General features: G+C 42.8%; 1 protein-coding gene across 6 annotated transcripts in view; it reads right to left on the bottom strand.

The window, feature by feature from the left end:
• Window positions 1-14,149, bottom strand: part of LOC138748864 (non-muscle caldesmon-like) — a 195,926-nt gene that overhangs the window by 14,615 nt on the left and 167,162 nt on the right. For all 6 annotated transcript variants that reach the window (XM_069909697.1, XM_069909694.1, XM_069909693.1 and 3 more), the window contains 4 exons: window positions 9,621-9,664; window positions 9,445-9,526; window positions 5,984-6,127; window positions 4,163-4,258 (listed from right to left, as the gene is read on the bottom strand). In XM_069909697.1, the coding sequence (XP_069765798.1) occupies window positions 4,163-4,258; window positions 5,984-6,127; window positions 9,445-9,526; window positions 9,621-9,664 (366 nt within the window). The remainder of the gene's footprint in view (window positions 1-4,162; window positions 4,259-5,983; window positions 6,128-9,444; window positions 9,527-9,620; window positions 9,665-14,149) is intronic.

Genomic DNA, 14,149 nt, shown 5'->3' with positions numbered 1-14,149 from the left:
GTTGGAGATATAGTAAATTAAAACTTTTATTGAATTTAGTATGTTTAATCACATAATGATATTTTGCTTTAGTTCAACTGACCTAAAAATGTTTTGCCACTGATTTTCGTTGGTACTCAGCATCTGATGCCTCTTGTGTCAATGCCCAACAATAGTCAGTCAGCACTGATGGATTCCAGTTGCCCTGATACTGCCCTGGTGAAACCCAGGGGTGCAGTGCTGCCGGAGCTCACTAGAGCACTTCTCTGCCACCCCTTGGGCCCGCTATTGACACCCCGCCCCCACCCCGAATGTTATTCTGGACATGCCTCTTTCTTCTATGACCAGTTGTCCTCTTTTGTAGTCCTATTGTTCGCAGTCAATTATACAATGCCAAAGACAACATGGTGGCTACCAAGGCCAGGTCTCACATTTTTGGTGAGCTCTGGCACCTAAAAATTTAGCATTGCGCCCCTGGTGAAACTTTTCACCAAGTTCATCGCTGACTGCACCAAGATCAGCAGGGAAGTTCACGTGCAAATGCAGAAAATGAATGTTCAATGTCATGTTGCATTTTGTGGTTTTGTAGCTTGAAGAATGTTGAAAAATATGACAGGAAATCCCAAGAATAGGTTATATATTTAAAAAATACTACCTGATAGAAAGTGTTAAGATGAGTTTCGATATTAGCCCAGAATCCATAAAATACACCCAAAAATGTTCAAGAAGAAAATTTTTTTTTGTTATCCAGTTTTTTTTTGATGGGTGCTCTATTTGTCCAGTGTCCAGTGATGGGGGCTCTATTTGTCCAGTGATGGGTGCTCTATTTCTCTAATAAAATGATTCTCTTCTGCAAGGAGGAAATAGTCTTCACTTTCCCTTTCAAGGGCACCCACTGAAAGACGGGGATCTGAACAAGAAAATGTGAGATCTCCATTGATGCTTCAATAAAACTATATATTGCCTGGTCTTACTGCAAGCAACTGTTTGTGCAGCTAACTACCTCCACCTGATGAAACAATATGTTACATAACAACATGGGAAAACTTTAGTCTTACCCTTTTACTCACTCAAAAGCAGTCCACCTGATCCCTGTCATAGTGACAGGTACATTGCATGGAGCCATACTTCTTGTATGTAGATGCTGAGAGACCAGCTGAGTTTCTCCAGCACATTTTTGTGTTGCCCCACTCGCTTGTGTTTGGCCCATGTCCCTTGCCTGTCGATTTACCCGTCTGCAGCCAGACCCCAGATTCAATCCTCCGACATGTTGAGGAAGCCTTCTGCACCCAGGACCCTCTGGGAGCCCATCTTGCCCTCAGGACCTTCTAGAACCTCCCGGTTCTGATACCTGGTTCTCATGAGCCAGTCTCCAGCAGCCTGATGTTAGACCTTTGACCTCAAGTTGCCAGCAGCTCGCAGGTGTTGTGGGCTCCTCATCCGCAAGTAACCAACATCTTGCTGCCTATGTGTGTGTGTGTATGTGTGTCCTTCAGCCGTAGATCCCCTCACTGGTCCACCATCATGCTTATTGTCCTTGGGGTCGTTTCCTTTGCTTTTCCTTCTCAATGGTGGGGGTTGGGGGTGGTGTTTTCCCTGTTACTGGTGCCCTGCACCAATCTGTTGCTCCCCTGGATTCTGAAACCCCTCGAGGCACTGCTATCTTGGGCCCAGACTTGTGATTGCAAGATTTTAAAGAAAACACTGTCAGCTCCTTTAACCGTCCATTAACCGTCTGCAGGGAGCTGTTGGCTGTTGCACTGGGTGGTAGAATTACGTGGGAGAGGGCTGTATCTCTGCTCCCCACTCTCCTCAGATTCTCACCACTGGCAGCAATGCCATTGCCGCAGCTCTGGCACCGCCACCGCTTTGATCCGACACCAAGATTGCAAAGTGCCTGTTGCACCCCTGGTAATTATGGAATCTGAGATCAAACAACACAACTTTGGCAAAAAAAAAATGAACATGACTCTGGATTAAATTGCTGCTTATCCTACCAGGCAGTCACCATCTACTTGGCCCTCCACTCAGCCCTAGAACACTGAGACATCAATGATTCTTATAACTGTAGCTTATTGGCTACAGTTCCACCTTCAATATCATCATCCCCCCCCCCCCCAAACCCCAGCAAACTCTATGACATCAGAACACTCCTCTGCAACTGGATTCTTGACTTCCTGTCTGAAAAGAATATCAGTGAGATGGGAATCAGGACCTTCTCCACGATCACACGCAACACGAGCAAGGATGTGCACTCAGCCCCTGAATGTACTCCTACACCCATGACTGTGTAGCCAAATACTGTTCCAACGCCATCTTTATGTTCACTGGTTACAAAGATAACAACCTTCCTGTCAATGCTACCAAGGCGAAGGAGCTGGGTAGAGGCACCTACCCTGTCCACATCAATGGTGCTGAGCTGAGGATAATAGACCACTTCAAGTTTCTTGACCGTAATGATTTCCAGTGACCTGACCAGGAACAAACACATCAACACTACGGTCAAGAAATCCCACCTCTCGAGAAGGCTAAGGAAGGTTAGGATGTTTCCCCATCTCTTTAATAACTTTAGCAGGTGCACCATTGAAAGCATCCTGTCTGGCTGCATCACAGCGGGGTACTGGAACTGCTCCACCTAAGATGAGCAGAAGCTGCGGAAGGTGGTGATTGCAGCTCGGAACATCACACAAATCTCCCTCCCCTCCATCAACTCCTCCCGCTCCCTCAGAAAGGCGGCCAAAATACAGAAGGACCTATCTTACCTCAGGCACCCTGCCTTCTCCCTCCTCCCATTGGAGTGCAGGCTTCAGAATGTGAAATCGGGCACCAACAGGTTCTTCCCTGGAGCCATCAGGCTCCTGAATGAACCTCGCAATTGCTTATTACAAAGTTTACACATGTAGCTCTTCTACTTTGTACTTCAGGGTGCATATTAGAGTGACGAGCTGGATTACTTGAGAAAATGAACCCTTCTTACTGTACCAGATGTGTGCATAATGATAAACATGAACTTCAAACTAATGAAGGACATGGACACTGACTCTATGACATGCTAAGTATCCCCTGTACTTTCTGCAAGTGCATTGGAAGGGTCATTAATGCACAAGGTAACATGGCACTAAGGCATGACCTATCTTCCTTTCCTTTAGGTCATATCTTCCCATATTCTGCCCAACTGTTTCATATGCATTGCTTAGATATTATGCACAGGAAATTAAATCACTTTAGAAAACAACTCAGGCATCATGCCAGTGAAATTTCCAGAGCAAGGAGATGTGCAATTACGATTGTTTCAGGAAGATCCATTTCCAATGGCATAGGATGGAAAGAGACATCAGTACTCTCCAATCAGTTTTTCAGACAAGCCATGCAGCATTCTCTCAATACTGCAATGAAATGTTGGCCTGGATATTTATGGTCAAACCTCAAAAGTGAGACCAATACACAATCTTCTGATGGTCATGCAGGAATATCACAAAATGAGATACAGCTGACACCATCCTTTAATACTGGTAAAAGTGCAAAGTAAACTTTTAATAAAGTAAGTTTTATTTTAATTTCAGAAACATGGTATCAATTATAAAGAAAAATAGAGCAATCTCAATTTAGCTTCTAACATCAAATGAAACGTATGCAATTATCCTCCAATATGTTTCTGTTTCATATCTACAGAAAACATATCATTATGCAGTAGAGTTTCCTCCTAACTGACATTTCATGCTGGAGGCATTCTTTTTTAAGATAATTATTCTATTAAAGTTGATAGGATGAAAAGAATGTAAGCTTGGATTATTTTGCAATTTCATGAAGGTAAATAATGCCTTCAGACATTGAATTTATGAGCTGAAATTTTCTCCAGTGTTTACTCCCTTCCCAACTTAGACATTTCATTCTACCTGTCTTAATTCGGCAGAGCACCCTTCCACTTTTTCATACGTGTTGTTAATGCTCACTCCTGGCAGACAGATAGAATCTCCGATCATGTTATGCAACCCTGGTCCAGGCAGTTGTTTCTCACCACATAATTTGTCTGAGACCAAAAACCTTTTGGAGCGAAGTCCAGCACAGACCATAACTGCAAGTTGAGCTTCCCTGTTAACCACGAGTGCTCCAAAATCAACCCCAGCAGGTGGCCCTGAGAGAGTACGTGCATTGAAAGGGAGGGAAGAGGTGGGTGACTTACTGAGGGTTTGGATGAAGGTGATTTGTTTGTTTCAGGAGTTTTGGTGAGCCACTGGTTGATGCGACCGGCAACGCCGACTTTCAGACCCGCTACTTCCTACAAGTACAGCCACAAACAGAATCCTGTGAAGCTCTGAGTGAGTTCCAGTCAGATTTCAAAGCTTGCCACCACAACATACGATTTAAAAATAATTTTACCAAAATGGTTTTCCTATAATACTCTCTACAATTAAAATTCAGAACATGTAAAGGTTGAAATGTAAAGGGGTCATTTTCTTTCAAACACCAAAGGCTTGTACATTCCTAATTTAATGATAAAATAACATATTAAAAAATTGAGATCAATCAAATTATTCATGTGAAATTGTCTCAGGGCAGTTCCAGAGTGTTACTTGGCCTGAACCTTCTGCCTGCTTATACCAAAAGACTTTTGGGTGAAGCATCCTAAGAGCATCTGAACATACATAATTTCGGCAGTCAAGAACAGAAAGCCTCCTCAACGGGCGTCACTGGCTATTTAAATGCAGACATAGCTACATTAATGAAAGCTCCTTATGGCAACTAGCAAAAGAATCAGAGGTAAATTTTGTGCATTGAAAGCTGTCATCAAAGGTATGGGTTTATAACACTTCCGTTACTACCCCAAAAGAATTTCATCTTTCAATTTGAAGTGGATTACTTGTTTGTTCCAATCTCAAATACATTGTGTACATCTCCTCTCATATGATGGGAAGCAAATTCCATATTCATTTTATAAAGAAATGTGATAAATATTTGATATGGTCGGGGGATCCAGGTAATAACAGGGAGCAGGATTATTTTATGACTTCCCACTAAGTTTAATGTACTTGAGTTAAATATTTGTTTTTGACATGGTAAACTCTTCTTGCTCGCTGCTAAAAACTAAGGGAGAATCTTAAAAATGTTTCATATTAAACACCTATAAATCAGATTTGATAGCTTTGAGCAATTCACTATTCCATTCTAAATGTATATGCTCTTACTAAGTCTGCTGGGATAAAATCCCTGTGGTGAAAAATTTTCATGGTTTACCTCTCACGTCAAAGATTCCTGCTGAGAAATTTTACGGGCATTTCAAGTTTTTTTCTTCCTAACTGCATGGGTGGGGTTTACCTTGCAATCAACAGTTCAGGGTTAACTCCTGTGTATTTTCAGGAATGTCAAAACCAAGATAATTCTTCATCTTAAGTTGTGGTGGAAGCATTTTTTTGGATTTTGTCTATTTCACAGCAGTGGGCAGATATGTTTTGCTCAATTAATCAGAGCATGAACATTTATCATGCCCAATACAATGAAAAAAAAACTTTTTAAACAAGCTGCTGTGTTATCAAGCATATTTTGAATGTTTTAACTCTTTAACCCAGAGATATTTCAGCACACAGCAGGTTTGCAGTCTTTTGATGCATTGTTGCAAATATGTATGGGACATCATTATAATTAATAAATGAAAGAGGTAGAATATCTTTGAAGTTTGTCTATTATCATTTGTAAAGCAATGAAAATTATATTCAACCCAAAGGAAACCAATTAAACAGGCTTTGTCAAAGAAGAAATGAAAATCAGGGCATATATAAACATAAAACCTCATACAAAACTGAGTATCAAAACATATCCATGGGATAAAGAGTTAAAACACCACCTTAGGGCACAAATCACATCAAGAACGAAAAGAGCAGTGTACAGTAGTCAATTTGTGAGCAGCTTTTAGGCTAGTGTCAGCACAACTAATTTGATTTTGAAGCCATGCTGTTGACCTACCTACGTACTATTTCAGTAGGAAGACTCCATGGGGATACCTTACCTTGTTGGGTGTACCCTTATTAGATGGTGAAGTAGAACTATAGACATCACCAGTTTCCCACATGCTCTTTATGTTCCGCACCCCGTCAGCTGTGAGTGGGAGATCTGAAGCTGAAGACTTGCCTCCTTTGGTTGTTTTGGCACCCTACATTGGAGACAAAAGTTAACAGAATCCCCTCAAAGCATTGGACTATGCAAATATACAAAGTGGCAGCCTCCAACAGTTCAAAGGCCAGAACAACATCAGAGCTGATTTTAAAAAAAGCTCATCAATTCCTGAAGGATTTCTCTGCAATCAATTCAATAAAGAACCCTGGTAATGTCTGTGCACTTAATGAAAGTGAGGGTGGATCTATTCGTGGTCACCAAAGCTACTGATGTTAATTCCAGAGATTACACGGTGAGCCACTGCTTAATCTGAGGGTTTAGGTCATGTGGACAAACTGCTAAAGCTGCACTTTTCATCAACTAACATGATTTATAACTCCAGATTTTATTGCATTTGATAGCTTCCCAAACGCATTTGTTTTATTCATTGCAATAAGTGATTTTACAATATTCCTTTCCGATTTGTCAGAAGTGCTGGCAGTGAAATCATTTTGAAAGTTATTACCCAGGATGCTACTGTTCCAAACTTAATTCGACAAAAACAGAGTGGACAGCACCGTTAGTGCAACACCTTTACAGTACCAGCGATTGGGACCGAGGTTCGAATCCCGTGCTGTCTATAAAGAGTTTGTATTTTCTCCCCGTGTCTGAGTGGGGTTTCCCACAGGGGTTTGGGTTTCCTCCCACCATTTGAAACGTAGCGGGAGTGTAGGTTAATTGGGTGTAAAATGGGCGGCACAGACTCATGGGCTGAAATGGCCTGTTACCGCGCTGAATGTTTAAATTTAAAAAATTAAAATTTTCTTTTAACACCATCTTTCTCTTATCTAACATATTCAGGAAGATCAAAGATTGAGACCTGCTGGTGTCACTGACTGACAACAATTCTGGGAGTGTTTTCATGATACTCTGCAGTGAAATAGACATTAACAAACGATAAATGTAAGCTTGAACTTGCATTAGAGATTACACAAAATGCATGTTGGAAAGTTACAGTGATTCATGATCACTTAAGTTTAGCTTTGCTCTTTCACTCCCAAATGTGTGACCTCTACTCCCACCTGCAGGTTCCTTTCCAAGTCACACACAGTCCTGACATTTGAATATTTTTACAACAGAGAAGATGGCCATTCTGCTCATGGAATCCAGCTCTCCCTCTCCCACTTGTTTTCTTGTCCCCTATATTCTCTCACAGGCCCATTAACTCTCCCCAACTCTCTTGCCACTCAGCTGTACTAGAGAGAGTAACCAACTGATCTGCCCTTCAGCATATCTTTGGGACCTGGAAAGAAATGGGAGCAACTGGGGGAATACCTACATGGTCACAGGGAAAAAGCACAAACTCCAGATGCACCTGTGATCTGGATTGACCCTGAGGTGTAAGGCAGCGTCACTACCTTTTGCCCTGCTGCACCTTTCCACTTGGAATTATATCTCTGTTCTTCCATTAACACTGGAATTTAAGTCCTGGAATTCCCGACCCAGCACTGTACTACCCTACCCTTTACCACAAGAACCAGAGCGGTTCAAGGTAGTGCAGCCACTTGGTGATGGACAATGAACACCAACCTTGCATTGGACCCCCAAAATGAAAATTAAATGCTAACTTACTGTGCTCCCTGTGGTGATATGTAATTACACCACTAGGTCACCAGGGGTCATCCCGGAGACCTTGTATAGAAAGCAGTCCAGAGTTACAGTCTAGTCTTCTGAGTTCGTCTTACAGAGACAAGACCTCTTAGTGTACATATTAGTTTATTAGAGCTGTCTTATACTCGCACTGCTGGTGTGGTTATAGTCAGTACACTCTCCACCAATTGTTATACAGAAACTATTTGTTGAAAGTAGAGCACATTTGAATGGACATGAGAATTACTTAACTGAATAGTGAGGAGCTTTGAAGTTTCAACTTTGCATAAAATAACATATCATTTTGTAAAATTTCCGCTAGCTTTAATTGTTTATGAGTTCTTAAAATTTTAGAGATTTAATTTTCAAGAAGTTATCAATTATTGTATTTCAGTTGTGAATTGGGCTTATTTTAGTATCCTTAGGAATTTCCTGTGTCTTTGAACGTAATTATTTATAACAAGTAAACAGTGTGACCCAGATTTGAATCCAGCACTATCTGTAAGGTGTTTGTATGTTCTCCCTGTGACCAGTGTGGGGTTTCCCCAGGGGCTGTGGTTTCCTTCCACCCTCCAAATTGCACGGGGATTAATTGGATGTAATTGGACGGCACTGGTTTAAATGGCTGGAATCAGCTTCTACCGTGTTGTGAATAAAATTTTTAAATAGCTACATGCTATTGAAGGCCAATTTGGTTTGGGTGAAAATATATATTTAAATCTTATTAATGTTATTGTTGAAGGGCCCCCCAAGTGGGAGTAAAAGTGTAAAAGTGAAAACAATGCAGACTGGTCAATACAATTCCTTTATATTAAGATCATTTCAGTAACTACTAATGTTTAAATTAAAGATAAATGAAACATTTTTTTAATGTTTAAATATTTTCAACTCTCACAATTTCTGGTTGAGGAAAACTGAATGTCTAAATTTTATTATCAGATATATGACAGGACGATGTACAGATGCAGGTGCTTTCTAGGTTCATTACACAGAAAGCACCACACACAAGGGAACAAAAAAATAATATATAAGGAAGAGGGAAATAAATATTCACAGGTGGAAATAAACCATGATGCCAAAGTGTTGAGTCAGCAGTGCAGATAGATCTTTGGTGGTCTTGAAGTAGTGTTATGGAAATGCTCATGCAGAGTGGGGTCAAGACCCTGATTGTTAACATTTAAATTTAGACATACATCCTTGTAACAAGCCATTTCCCTCCCACCGTGTCTGTGCCACCTAATTTACACCTCCTGGTACATTTTGAATGCTGCAAGGAAACTGGAGCCCCCGGGGAAAGCCTACGCAGACACGGGGAGAACGCACAAACTCCTTACAGACAGCACAGGATTCAAACCCTGGTCCAGTCCCAATCGCTGGTGCTGTGAAGGGGTTGCGCTAGCCGCTGTACGAACCATGCCACCACAGTTTCTTTGGCAGTTGTAGCAAAGAACAATGTTCTCAAACCCAAAGCTTCTATATTTTCTGCCTGAGAAGAGAGTGTGTCAGGGTGATAGAGAGGGCAAGGAGTTGTTGAGGGGGGTAGTCAGGGTGATAGAGAGGGGGAGGTTGGAGTGGGGGGGGGGGTCTATTATGATGTTTGTAGCCTTGATGCAGTGCTTCACAAAGATGTCTTCAAGGACTAAGATCCCAGATGGACTGATAGAAAGAGCCACGTCTGTCACTTTCTGCATCAAGACGACATCAGTTAACCTCAATTGCACTCACCTCAATTGCACTGGTATACTGCTCCAATTTACTGTCAATCTTGGAGACACCCAGTAGAGGACGTGTAACTTTGGAGGTGGTGCTGCAAATACAATTAAGTCATATTCATCCCAAGTAACGTGCAACTCCATTTAAAACAGTATCCATTGGTAAAAGGGACTTGATAAAGATTTTACCTCTTTTTCACTGATTTATTCAAAAAATCTGCCCTTTCACCAATCTGAAAATACAATACAGAAAATAGTTTAACATAATGATCAAATGAATTGTAAAACATTGACCCAATTAATTGTCAAACATAAAACGTGGGAAGTAATTCACAGACGCATTGTACTACATAATCCATCACAAACTCACACTTTATCAGTCTCAGCCACAAATCAAACAGAAAACGAGGGAGGGATCGTGCGCCCAAAATTTCCATATCCATGTGTTGTCAAAGTGCTTGGAATCTTTTCAATAACACCTAAACAGGGGGTACAATGTACCCCCTCAAAGTGCCGAAAGTAGAAAAGCATGCTGTGCACTGTAGCATTTTCTCGGATAATTGGGACAAAATTACCTCAGCATTCAAATATTTCACTTCACAAATGAAGTGTTGCATATTTTTGACAATTTTCGTAATGTAAAATTTAAGTTTAAAGCCACAAAATACCAACGGTGAGAACAATTCTTCTGCGAACAGACCAACAGGTTACCTCTGACATCAAATGCAGCCTTGGAAAGGGGCACGAGGTAGCTGTCACAAACCAAAATATACCACGAAGGAGCAGATTAGCTGTCTGCTGTTGGCACACTGCAAAGTCAAAAATTCCTGGAGACATTCAGGCTGACAAAGTTTGACAGCTTGGTATACCTGGTACAGTGTTTTCCATGATGGAACAGTTTTTTTCTAATATTTCCAATGCATGTGAAATGACAAGGATTCAGAATTAGATTGACTCATCAATTCTGGTAGAATAGCTCCATTGTCCATGGATTTTCAAAGTGGAGATCAAAATGAGTAGGGTGGAGGCCGTCCATCCCTGACATGATTTTATGTCATTTGACGCTGGCACGCTGATTATTTTCCTTTTCCACTGGACCCTTACAGGTTAATTCCCCATTAATTCCTGGGAGAAGGCGCCAGTGGAAATTGTGTTCCACCAAACACAATTTCAGATCATACTGAAAGTCTGTAGCATAGAGGCAAATATTTTTTGCAGAAAAGTGTCTCCAAGGTGGATAGGATTTGCTTTATTCAGTGATATCTTTGTGATGATTTAAATTTTAATTTGGGCATACAGCACGGTAACAGGCCACTTCAGCCCATGCGCCCATGCCACCCAATTGACCTACAACCCCCAGTACGTTTCAAACGGTGGAAGGAAATTGGAGTCCTCAGGGAAAACCATGCAGACATGGGGAGAACATTCAAACTCCTTACAGACAGCATGGGATTTGAATACCGGTCCTAATCACTGGCGCTGTGACAGCATTGCGCTAACTGCTGTGCCAACCGTGCTGCCTTCCGATGGTTAGGCGGCAAGTTATTTCCTTGGTTGGCAATGCTACAACACGACAGTTACTAATCTCAAAAGGTGGCACAGTTGGCATCGCGATTAACACCGTTGCAGCACCAGCAATTGGGACTGGGGGCTTCGAATCCTGAGAAGTTTGTTAGTTCTCCCCGTGTCTGCATGGATTTTCCCCAGTGATTCTGGTTTCCTACCTCTGTTCGAAGTATACCGGGAGTGTAGGATAATTGGGTGCAAATTGGGTGGCACGGACTCATGGGCCGAAATGGGCTGTACTGTGATGTTTGCCTAAATTTAAATGTGCTAGAAAATCTCATGCAGCATCCATGTATTGTGATTTTGAAAGTTCCATCACCCCAGGAAGAAAAGGCCGGAATACTGTATCTCATATATTGAATTTGTTTGTTGGCTTACTGTGTTTTCATTTCCTAAATCTTTGGAAGTGGCCGGGGAGATAGTGATTGCATTGTATGTAACGTACCGAAATTCCTTAGATTTTGGAGAGATTCCAGAAGATTGGAAAACCACAGTATAACATCATTATTCAAGAAAGGAGAGAGAAAGCAGGAAACTATAGGCCATTTAGCCTGACATCTGTCATTGCAAATTGCTGGAATTCACGGTTAAGGAGGTAAGAAGAGGGATCCAAAATGGCGGCGCTGCCGCGGGTGTGGACCCACAGGTGTGGACCTGCGGGGAGGAAGGTGCAGAGATACAGTGCTCCTGCAGGGTCCAAACGCCCAGTCAATTGCTGTCAGCTCCGCACAGGCTTTGAACGGCCCCTTAAAGGAGAGGACAGCAGTTTTATTTAAAATCCCGCGACCGCCCTAGATGGTGGCACTTCTGATCGGCAGCAGCCATGAGGGGTTGCTGACTCCAAGGGAGCAGAGGACTGGTACAGGGGACCAGAAAACAGGGAGACCAACCCCCGCCCGAGAAGGAGAAGCAAAGGGGATGGTGACCATGGTGGTGGATTAGTAGGGGACTCTGCAGTTGAAAGACCCACGAATGTGGCGGGCTGCTGGCGACCCAAGGCGAGGAACCCAGAGACTGCTGGAGACTGTTGTCAGGAGACTCGCGCCGGGCTGCGGACTGCTGGAGAATGATCAAAACTGACTAAAGGTAGGTATCGGAACCGGGATGCGAGGGGGCGGACCTGGAGCTGGGGCCGCCAATGGTTTGGACTGGACTTTGTGTGGCTGCATAAGCGCTGGAGGAAAATCTATGGACACCCGGTGACTCTGGCGGGGGGGGGGGGGGGGGGGGAATCTCTTTTGATTCTCTTTCTCTGACTGGAAGAGACGCCTCAGGCAATTTCTGCCGATGGTGAATCTGTCTGACTTCGAGCAGGCAAAAGCAAGTTTATGTAATATGACACCATTTTATTACATGACAATAAATTGAATCTTGAAGTGCATTTATAAAATCATAAAACAATAAAGCAAAGTCAACACGGTTTTATGAAAGGGAAAGTCATGTTTGACAAATTTACTAGATCTCTTTGAGGCAATAAAACAGTGTGTATCAAGGGGAACCAAACAGAGGCATGCATTTGGAGTTTCCGAAGCAATGAAATAAAGTGGCATGTGATGAAGGGTAATGGCACTAGACAGCACCTATTTGGGGATTACACATTGCAAAAGTCAGCAAGAGACAGGACAAATAGATCAGTTTTGGAGTGACAATCAGTGGGGCCTCATCTATTCATTATGGACAACGAAGACTTGGATGAAAGGACTGACGGGGACTGCAGTCAGATTTGCTGACAAGACAAAAACAGGTGGTCGTGAGGGAGTGACAGAGACCCTGCCGAGACACTCAGGTTAGGTTAAATGAGTTGACAGGTGAAATATGACGCATGAAAATGCAGGTTTGGACGCATGAGCAGAAATGTAAATGAGTCTTCAAAATGTTGTGATACAAAGTGAGCGGTGTCCCCCTGTATACGAATAACCAAAGGTTAGCGGGCAGGTCCAGCAAGCAAAGCTAATGCCTTCACTCCAATGGGTATGGTGTAAAAGTAGAGAAACATTACAGGTGACTGGTGAGAATGCACCTGGAGCAGTAGGTACAGTTTTGGTCTCCATATCTAAGATATGCTTGCACGAGAGATAGTGAACAGAAAGGCTGCTTCCTGGGAAGCAGGGTTTGAGTTGTGAGGAAACGTTGAACCTATAGTCACTGTAGTACATTAAAATGGGTGGTGACAATGTTGAAGAAAGCTTTTGAGCGGTGGGGAGGGGGGGTAGGTTGGCAGGGTGGATGCTGAGAGGAGGTTTCTTGCGCTTGGAATCAGAGTTTTAGAATAAGGAGTCACCCAGCTTTGATGTGGGTGAGGAGGATTTTCTTCTTGCAGAGGGTTATGACTCTTTGGCGGGGGGGTCCTCTACCCCAGGCAGCTGAACGGACAGTCTCATTGAACATATGAAATGGTCAGACATTTAAACTACTAGAGTTAAAGAACAATGGGGAGAGAGCAAGAATGTGGGGTTGAGGCTAAGACTAGCTCAGCCATAACCTTATTGAAATGGCAGACCAGACATCAGTGGCTGACTGACCTATTCCTGCTGCTGTTGCCCATGAAATGGTCAGACATTTAAACTACTAGGGTTAAAGAACAGTGGGGAGAGAGCAAGAATCTGGGGTTGAGGCTAAGACTAGCTCAGCCATAACCTTATTGAAATGGCAGACCAGACATCAGTGGCTGACTGACCTATTCCTGCTGCTGTTGCCCATGAAATGGTCAGACATTTAAACTACTAGGGTTAAAGAACAGTGGGGAGAGAGCAAGAATGTGGGGTTGAGGCTAAGACTAGCTCAGCCATAACCTTATTGAAATGGCAGACCAGACATCAGTGGCTGACTGACCTATTCCTGCTGCTGTTGCCCATGAAATGGTCAGACATTTAAACTACTAGGGTTAAAGAACAGTGGGGAGAGAGCAAGAATGTGGGGTTGAGGCTAAGACTAGCTCAGCCATAACCTTATTGAAATGGCAGACCAGACATCAGTGGCTGACTGACCTATTCCTGCTGCTGTTGCCCATGAAATGGTCAGACATTTAAACTACTAGGGTTAAAGAACAGTGGGGAGAGAGCATGAATGTGGGGTTGAGGCTAAGACTAGCTCAGCCATAACCTTATTGAAATGGCAGACCAGACATCAGTGGCTGACTGACCTATTCCTGC

This window comes from Narcine bancroftii, chromosome 13 (assembly GCF_036971445.1).
Source record: "Narcine bancroftii isolate sNarBan1 chromosome 13, sNarBan1.hap1, whole genome shotgun sequence".
NCBI lineage: Eukaryota > Metazoa > Chordata > Chondrichthyes > Torpediniformes > Narcinidae > Narcine > Narcine bancroftii.
The sequence above is the reverse complement of the archived record's forward strand: the minus strand, read 5'-3'. Positions and strand labels throughout refer to the sequence as shown.